A 10,327-nucleotide genomic window follows, 5' to 3' on the forward strand; every position below is an offset into this window, starting at 1 on the left:
CCTGTGAAGGTATCCGCGTGCGCTCGCCACGCTTCAGGCTCGGTGGCTCGCTGCGCTCGCCACACTATTCTATTCTCAACTCCACGCCGACGTGGATAGTGGGGGTATGAAAAGGTCAGAGGACGCGTACCGCCGCCCCTCGCGGGCTCGCTGCGCTCGCCACGCTTCAGGTTCGCGTTGATCGTGTGGTGGCGTAAACTACTTTTGGGGGGACATTTCACTGTTCAGGGGTGTTTTTGGGGGTTTCTGGCCCATTTACCATTGTTCCCTATGATGATTTGGTGAAATTGAGGCATTTAACATTGTTTCCTATGGGAAATCGGGTGCATCGCGGGTAAATTGAGGCATTTAACATTGTTTCCTGTGGGAAATCGGGGGCATCGCGTCTGGACCATTTAAGCCTTTTTTAGCCGCATACGACGCGACCAACGTGATTTTGACTTTTTTCAATGCATTTTAATGGGAAAATCGGGGGCATCGCGTCGGGCGCGTCGCAGACCACTAAAAATTCCACCCGATGCCCGCGATTGTGGCCGTGCTATGTATTTCCTATTAATTTTATTTTGTGTATTTAATTGATTTCCGGACCAATTCTTATTTTGACTATGTAGTCATACTTGTCTTTTCTTCTGGGGAATATGTTGCCGAGCAATTAAACAGGATGATAATAAATTCTTATTATATGACTGGTGTATAGTAACCAGACTGAGAAGATGAAGTAAGAGACATAAGGGATATTTGTTTGTATTAGTACATTAAATAATGTCGGATTTGTGTGTTAAAGGACCAGACAATCAGCTTCTAACTTCCATTTCTCAAAAATAGCCTGTAACATGAGAGTTAGGAGCTGATTGGCTGGTCCTTTATCACTCTCCAGAGGCAGATATACAGGTACATTACACCAGGAACTCTGAGGACTGATACGCCTACTGCTGCCCCAGTCAACTTCTTTCTGTCACCCACTGTTTTTCCCTGTGACACTCTGACTCCCCCTGCTTCTCCATGTCACCCTCTGCCTCTCCCTGTCACTCACTGCCATGTTGCAGATTGTGAACTTGGGTTGTAGTGGAGTAGGGGGGCCCAAATTATATTTTTGCACCTGGGAAAATCACTCACAAGTTCCGCCACTACTCTCCACTTCATCACTTGTTATTGATTTATACATTTTGCCCATGGCATCTTGTAATAATTGTTGAACGACTTCTATAAGTTGCATGTTTCGAGACTGGCCTGATTCTGCAGTGGATATTATCTAATCAGCAAATTTCATGCAAATCAGTTAGAAGAATCAGTGTATTAATTCTATTAAAGATGCTAAAAAAGAACTCCAAGATGTACCGTTATCAGATACCATTGACTGAGCACAAATCTATCTGTTTTATATATTTTATAGAAGTTTAATACATAAATTCCTTACCTGTTACAATGTCACCAGCATTAAATGAAGTTTTAGAAACTATGATGTTGTAAGGAGCCACAGATGATTGGGGGGTACTAACTCCATGTGTTGGAAGCATGGTGTTGCATGAAGCACTTATTTGTCCACTTGGATAGCTTGAGACAGCCACCAAATATCCAGTAACACAAATGAACAGCACTAAGAGATTCTCCATTTCTACCTGAAGAGACACAAAGAGAAAGTGATGTGGTCGCCAGAGCAATAACTAGACTTTTGATGCCCTGTGCCAGAAAGAGAATTGGTCCTTCCCCATTTTTCAAATTGGGACATACAGTAAGGCACATGTCCACATATGTTATACATTATTATACATACACATTACTTGTTGCATTCCAGTCGAACACCCTATTCATTGAGCTATGTGATCCTGCATAAGAATTCTGAGAGATGTCCTACTATATGAAGCCACACGCACTATAGAAAAAAAAATCAGCATTGCAACTGAGCAAATCTATGTAATGTGTAGCCACATATCCAATCGCTTGCAGCTAGATACGATGCGATCTAGTACTAAAAGTACGGGCTGCACAGATTTTCTGTGAAGTGCGATGTGATGTCACTCATTGGATTGCACCCAAAAAACGTAACGTGTATAGGCACCTTACGGGTTCCAGCTGCCCTAGGTTAATACAGAAGTGCTTATGTAATGTACTTCTTAGATAAGTATAATTTCAATAATGTACCACTTGTTTTGTCAATAGATTATTTTATGAAGGGTAATATATTTATATTAAGAGTAAGAGATAACATATATTTTAACACCGTTACAATGCAAGGAATTGTACTCCATCACAACACAGGTTTTATTATACTAGAATGAATCTACCTTCTCATTGGTTACATCTGATGCCAGTATAACCTGAAATAAAAGGGTTAACCCACTCTGCACAGTAAGGACAATATGTGCAGATACAAAGTCACACGTTAAATGCTTTCAGTTACTGTAACCACATTTATTAAACTGCTAAAATTTTCAGAGTAAAACAATTAATAGTCCCTAAACACAGTACGGGGTTTCTGCAATAATCTTTGCATTCAAGTTTTCTTAAAAAGGTCCTCTAAGAGAATAAATAATAAGATTATAGAAATAGTCCCTGTTTGTACGATTCCGATAAAACATTTCCTAAGTTTCCTAGACAGTGTAGTTAGTCTGTAGTTTTTCCGTTGCGTGCACGTTTGTAAGACTTCCGGTGGGGAAAAAGTCAGTTATACTCGTAGTAATTCAGCTGTATGCCAATCTGGTTACAGGTTAAAATAAATATCTCTAAACAAATCAGTGGCTGCTGGGTAAACTTTAATGTGACTTCCCTTATACAATCCTCACTAATTGTAGAAGAGCTGAGGTGATTAGTTCATAAAAGGTGCCTCTGTGGAAAACTCTTAATTCTTTATGCCAGGCACAAAGCTGTTTTCTGTCTTTGGCCAATATTACATACTTTGCTTCAGACACTAAGGGGGGTATTCAATGTCATTCGAGCTCCCGCAGCCATCTCCCGACGGGCGAGATGGCTGTGGGGCCCTATTCAATGCTGTCTTCCCCGACAGCATTGAACAGGGGTTTTGCGCAGAACAAGCCCGACATCACAAGCTGTCGGGCTCGTTCTGCCGAGAAAAGCCGGAAATAGGCGAGCTCCTGGCCGGAGCTCGTCTATTGTTGTCATCAACTCGCGGCCACGCCCCCTTCTCGCCCCCTTCTCGCCGCTCGGCGTCCGGGACATTGAATCTCGACTGCCGAGCTCCAGGCGAGCTGACCGAGAACGGGACAGGGGCACGGCTGTCGCGCTAGCTCGACAGTCGTGCCACTGACATTGAATACCCCCCTAAATGTTATTTTCAATTAAGCACTGACTGTACTGTTCCTATAGAAGCAACTCTGGCTTTGAGAATATTGTCATACCTCCCAACTTTGCGAGTTCAGGAGGCGGGACGCTACTGCTGCGCGCCACAGGCGTGCCGAAATTTTCGGGGGGGGGCTAATTCAGGGGCGTGGCCTATACTCGCTGCTCTCCCGCGAGGCCACGCCCCCATTTTGCCGCTATGGGGGCATGACCCAGAGGCTCTGTGAGCCTCTAGCCATGCCCCCAGCCCCCTGGCTGCGGGAATAGACGCTGTGCGCATGCGCACAGCGTTTATTCCCCGCTGCTTAGCAGCTGACAGGGGGGACTCCCAACAGCCCCCCCACACCGTGGGACACTGCCGCCCATGGGTGGGACAGCGGGACAGGCCCTGATAATCGGGACTGTCCCGCTAAAATCGGGACTTTTGGGAGGTATGTATTGTACATATTTGTTTCCGCTAAAGCTCAGTTCAGTATTTAATGTAGCTGTCTGACACTGTAAAAACCTACGGCTTGCAGGTGATACCTTTTTCCTGACATCTGTGCAGGGTATCTACAGACTGCAGCTATGCCCGCCTTCTCTCTTTATAAGGATATCCAGGTTTTACCTCATAACCTGCCTTCTTTCACTGTCGGTTGCTGGAGGCCTTATGGTGCTGTCCATATTGCTCCTTCTGCCTCTGTCAGTCTCTGTACTACTCAAGGTGGATGCTGATATTGAAGACTACCTCACTCTCACTGCATGTCTTTCAGCGCTGGGGGCTCCCTGGGATGTGGCCCCACACAGCCTCCATTGGTGGTTACACAACTGCACCTACTCTCACTGGTCTCATCATCACACCCGCCCCGACTGCCCTGCCCAACTCCTGCTCACTATAAACTGTCATCCTTTGACCCTGATCATGTGACCAGCTCCTGACCTCTGCAACAGTTGCAGAGGCTGCTGGGAATTGTCTACCTGAGAAATTAACAGACATGTGTGTAACAAAGCATCATGTCAGACATACAGTAAAACATCGCAGGAGTAGGGTATTAAACTAATACTGGAGATTTGCATCGGACACTTTTAATGTTTTGTGTTTTGGATCTGGATCTCCCTTCATGTTTTGGATCTGGATTGGTTTGGCCAAAACCACCCTTTTTGCTTAGCTTATTCAACTAGCTACCTCAGTGAAACCTTTTTGCCCAAAAACAATATTGTGAGCTGTGAGGTGTTCAGAATAGACTGGGAATTGGTGGAGATGAAAGTTTTTGAGGTTTATATTACTGTAGGAACAAAAAAAAAATTCTATAATGTTATGCTGTTTTTATGATTTTCAAAACTAAAATAAAAAATACAGATCCAAAAAATAATCATAAAACCAGCTAAAATCACCGATCTGTATCAACACACACCACCGTCAGACTTATATACAGCAGCACAGGACAGCACCACTGGATTTATATAAGGCCACACAGAGCAGCACTACTGGGCTTATATACGACAGCACAGGACAGCACAATTGCACTTATATATGGCCACACAGGACAGCACTACTGGATATATATTCAGCAGCACAAGACCGCACTACTGGACATACAGTATATATGGCTGCATTGATCCGCTCTACTGGACTAATATACAGCAGCACAACTGGACTTATATACAGCAGCACAGGGCAGCACTACTAGACTAATATACAGCAGCCTAGGACTGATAGGGCAGATAGGCAGCACACGATTATAAGGCAAACAGACAGCACCCAGGTATATGGCAGACTGGGCACCCCTGGACTGAGAGAGAGTAGAGCACACAGGGAGTACGACAGCAGACCCACCCAACACCACCTCCCACAGAGATGGTCATATTCCCCACAGATGCAGCCATATTCAGCTTTGGCACATTGACAATAAATGTGCCCCTGAATGGCTGCATGCATGTGTAAATGTATGGCGTGATCGCTGGGTTTGACTAGTCTTGGAAAGTCGCTCTTGCGATGTGTGTGCACGTGGCTGCACATCATGGGATGTATCAGCAGTTTTACATCTCTACCTCCTTTTGTATGATTGCTTGCATAGCGTTCCTCATTATCAGTGCGCACACTCTCACTTGATCTACTGTATCTCGGATGTCAAATATTAGTATAAAAAATGTGTTTACACTATACAGATAAAGTCAAGGCTTCAGACAGATTAATAATCAATTAACAGGGTGTGATAATAGTAGTGCACCTGAAAGGTATGCCGATCCTCTATGGGAAAATAAAAATTACAGATTTAGGTGGCACTTACAGTATACACACAACGACTCATAATATATTCTAATAAAAAATATTGTTTACTCAATTACCACATTAATAGTTCTCAGTAGTGAGTCAATAGAAAAGCAACTTGTCACAAGTAATAACATAGGGCCTGTTCAGAGCCCAGCGCATAGATACATGATTTCCCCCCTGCTCGCAGCGCTGAAGAAATCTAGATGGCCATAGGGCGAAGGAGGCTGATGATGATGATGTCAGTGACCCTCCCTTCCACCGACCGGCAATGCCTGCATTTTTTGGGACAACCCCAGAAAATGCTGGCATTCTGCCCCCAAATGACCGGAGCCTGTCAATCACCTTGCGTACGGTGAGCGAAGGATGGAAAGAGCATGCACACTCACGGGCTGTAGTGTGCATGCGCGGTAGTTCCATTATTGGACAGGCTGCGAATTCCTAGCCTTCTGAATCAGCCCCATACTGTGAAACTGTAGGTATAAATTGCTCAATCATTAAACACACGCTTTGTCCATATATTCAGTGGTGTAACAATAGCCCTGCAGACCCCGCGGTGGTGGGGAGGCACTGAGTAAGTGTGGGCGCCGGAGGTCTAAAATACCACCACACCTTGTGGTCTGCCCAAAACTTCTCGAACTTGGAAGCCAAGCATTGAAGGGCCAGGACAGTATCCAGGTGGGAGAACACCTGGCGTGGTATAAAGGGTGTACTATAACATAAAATAATTGCACTGGAAACGCCCACTGTGTGAGGAATATTTTAGTATTTAATACCTGTACCACCGCTGCTGTGGCAACTAATCCCACAGTAATTGTATAGCAGCACATTTAACTTTGTATTAAACAAGGGATTAAAATCATTAGTTTTGCCTATGGTCACATTGCATAATTATCAATGATGACAAGACGTAGAATGAAAATTAACATGTGATCGATATTGTAGATCGATTGAGCCAATCAAGCAATATTTATTCATTTATATGTTTTTCATGCCTTTATTATTAGCTCGTTACCCATTTTTAGAAAGTCTAAATAAAAGTTACGTTTTTAAATTAATTTCATATATACAACATAAATAGTGCGCCCACAAAGTGTTTTTTTGTCTTTGGTTTGCACCTTTGCAAGCAAATCCTATTATTTGGTAATGGTACTGAATGCTGTGCGTTCCACCAATCAATGACTACAAGAATCATTCATTAAGTAGTTCTCTATATTGGTTTCTTACAATTTCAAGAATCTATATTTACAGTCTGTGCGGACCCTACCACACTCGTTAAGTTTGACTGTTGTCAATATCAGATTTTTGTTCCCAATGGACAGATTGGACAGATAAGTATGTAGGTGTGTATCCAGCATTACTTGGTTTAATCAGCACAGATAGAAGGGACAAATGCTCTCTATCCAGAGTTCCCTCTTAATATAGGATTGACATTTTGTCCCTCATGAAACAAGTCATGTTGGGAGGTATATAGGCAGGGCCAGCGCCACCACTAGGCAGCTTTAGGCATTTGCCTGGGGGTGCAGGCCACTGGAGGGTGGCACTTGGGAGCAGATCAGCAGCGGCGACACAAGGTGACAAGGTGAGTGGTGCCTGCACCCCCACAAAACCCCCCACAATGCCAATTGAGTCCCATCGCTCACCACACCACAGGGAGCAGTCGTGGACTTGCGGCAGCAGAACGATCCCCCCCCCCCCCCCCCCGTGGTGTGGATGGGTGAGCAGTGGGGTGGCTGCACCCCTCCCCCCCCTCTGTGGAGCGACTCAGTGGTGGCTGCATCTACCCCCCACTTGGGACGTTGAGGTGCCTTGCACTGGCCCTGGACATAGGAATGAATTATATTTCACTTACCATTGGTATACAGAAACAATATTGGGGAGTGTTGGTGCTCTGGGGTTAATATGGGATCGGTGGGTTAAAGTAAATGTTTTGTAGTGGAGGTGAACTGATGTTGGGGAGCTGGGAGCAATAACTGTAGGCTGGGTGTTAAAATTATGTTAAAATGATGTGTAGACTGGGAGCAATAACTGTTGGCTGAATGTTGATGGTGGTAATCAGGAGAAGAATTGCCGACTGTGGGTGATAATATAGTAACCTGTCCCACGGTGTGGCAATGCCTGATGTCTGGTGGGCTTAGAACGGGGGTTCGGTAACCTGGTTCCCTCACATCAAACCCTGGAATGGGTGCATGTACCTCCAAAGACAATAGCAGGAATCAGGATATGCAAGTGATGTGCAGAGAAAGGTAGTAGTAGCTTACCGTTTGGTATCAATGTATCAGCGAGTCTCACTCTGTGGTTGAAGTATTCATGCAGTTCAAGTAGGTGGACATATGAAGGGAGATGACTCAAAAATTACTGACTACTGATGCTTTGAAATAAAAGCACAGTTTATTTCACATATACAATATATAGATAAGCAGTAAAGGTCGGTAAAGAAGCAATGATGGCTTATATAGGGGGTGGGGTGACTGGCCAAACACGTTTTGTCCTAATACAGGACTTTTTCAATGGTGGGGTGCATGGGGCGAATATACCTGCTTAATAGTATTTACCATGATTTTTAAAGTTTTGGGATTTTTTTTTTCATACTTACCTGGGCCCCCTGATGGTCCCACGGCATCCCCCGAGGTCCACAGCAGCCTTCAGGATCTTCTTCAGCGGTCCCAGGGGTGCATTGCACCCGCTCAATGCACTCCTGGGACCACTGAAAATGCTGAAGAAGATCCTGAAGGCCACCGTGGACATCAGGGGATTAAAAAAAAAAACATGTTTTTGGAATATTTTGGATAAGAGATCTCTGGATACTAGAGACTCTACCTGTACCAGGTTTAAAGAAATCACTCTCTGATCTACATAGGTGTGTACACATTAAGGGGGACAGTTACCAATATGAAAAACCTAGTTATTGGTATTTCCCCTACGGCTGCATACGACTGTTTTAGTCGTATGCAAAGTCGTGTTCCGGAGGGGAAATTATATACGACTGCTTTGTAACCCTCCGATGGTGTAACAATTCGTATTAGCGGCACATATATACGGCCGCTAATACGAATGTTTCTAGCAGTCTGCACGGATCAGTCAGATCCGTGCAGGCTGCAGAGTGTAAAAAAAAATAGAAAAATTAAATAAATAAAAAAAAAAAATCGGCGTGGGGTCCCGCCCACAGCCGAAACCAGCACCAGGCTGACGGAGCCTGGAGCCGGTAATTAAAAATCAGGGAACCCGACAAATAGGGGTTCCCTGATTTTTAACAACCAGCCCCAGGCTCCTGCTCTGGGGCTGGTTCCCAAAATACGGGGGACAAAATGACTAGGGGTCCCCCGTATTTTAAGAACCAGCCTCAGGCAAAACCAGCCAGCAGGGTAATGCCACAGCCGGGGGGAGACTTTTTATACAAGTCCCCCCGGCCAAAGCATTCATCCCTACCGACCAGTCAGCCTGGCCAGGGGCCCTGGGGGAGTGGGGACCCCCCCAATGAAGGGGTCCCCCCCCTCCAGGACTTACCTGACCAGGCTGAAGCCTGGTACTGTCCCCCATGCCCCTGGGCGGTGGGCATCGGGCTGATTAAAGTGTAAACACACGGGTTCAGTGTGTCTGGTGTGGTGTTCCCCCCTTATCCAGGTGCCCATGTGCACAGCACACACTGCACCTATTGTAGATAAGCTAATTACTGGAATATAGATCAGCATTGGTATGCGCAGCACATTTCATTAGGGGTGCACAGTCCTAGTGGGCGTGTCTAACACCGCCAATCAGGCGTGTCTACCATCTATTGGCACTCTCTACAATATAAAATGTCCCTCAGCCACACCATAATGTCCTGCCTGTTGCAGTTTTAATCCTAACATATATGGATGACACAGGTATGTAGTGATATGACAGTGGTCTAGTTCCAGTAACAATGCAAAACACACATTGTACACCAGACACACTGAACCCGTGTGTTTATACTTAAGGAAAGACACATTTTTGATCAGTGATGCTTATACAGTACATTCAATCTTATGAATAGCGACACTGAATACTGACTTTCCAGTTTTGCTACATAAGTGAATAATTAGCCTTACAAAGAGACTGACCTCAATATTTGTGATCAGAGCGAAGCACATAGGGCAGGGGTTCCCAAACATTTTTGAATCATGGCGCCCTAGAGCATCAAAATATTTTCAAGGCACCCCTAGGCCAAATGCTTCTTATCGAGAATTTTTTTTAAAAAAATATTAAATTAAGTGCATTGTGTTTATATGTCACAGTTATCTGGTGAGGGACAGGATTTGCTTCTGTTTGCCAGCATATATTTTGATTGGCAGCCACCAGCACTGGTTTTGCCTGGACATTGACCATAAATAATATGAATTGATCCTGGTCCACCAACCCAAGGCACCCCTGCAAGTGTCCTGAGGCACCCCAGGGTGCCTAGGCACACAGTTTGGGAACCACTGACATAGGGGCAGATGTATTAAGCCTTAACAAGAGATAAATGAGAGAGGTGATAAGGAGAGATAAACGTTCAGCCAATCAGCTCCTTATTTCACTTCAACTTATTTCAAACACAGCCTATAACATGGCAGTTAGCAGGTGATTGGCTGGACGTTTATCTCTCCTTTTCACCCTTGGATTTATCTCTTGTTAAAGCTTAATACTATCACAGTAATGGAAAATGTTGGACAAATTATCACTCAGACATCATTATCTTTGATTGTGTTTATTTTAATCTTTTTAAATATTCCTGGATGATAAATATTGACCATTTAACAAAAAGCCTGATAAAATATA

At 44.6% G+C, this 10,327-nt stretch overlaps 1 protein-coding gene across 2 annotated transcripts in view; it reads right to left on the reverse strand.

Moving 5' to 3' along the window:
• LOC146027067 (ferric reductase 1-like) overlaps positions 1–4,122 on the reverse strand; it is a 76,188-nt gene extending 72,066 nt beyond the window's left edge. Inside the window, exons 1-2 of one of the 2 annotated variants that reach the window (XM_083158068.1) lie at positions 3,905–4,122; positions 1,418–1,619 (exon numbers count right to left, since the gene is read on the reverse strand). In XM_083158068.1, the coding sequence (XP_083014194.1) occupies positions 1,418–1,613 (196 nt within the window). In that variant the 5' untranslated portion in view covers positions 1,614–1,619; positions 3,905–4,122. Of the gene's footprint in view, positions 1–1,417; positions 1,620–3,822 lie in introns of both variants that reach the window. The other variant, XM_083158069.1, reaches the window with a different exon arrangement.
• Positions 4,123–10,327: the final 6,205 nt, after the last annotated feature.

This window comes from Crinia signifera, chromosome 8 (genome assembly GCF_055691185.1).
Source record: "Crinia signifera chromosome 8, ASM5569118v1, whole genome shotgun sequence".
Lineage (NCBI taxonomy): Eukaryota > Metazoa > Chordata > Amphibia > Anura > Myobatrachidae > Crinia > Crinia signifera.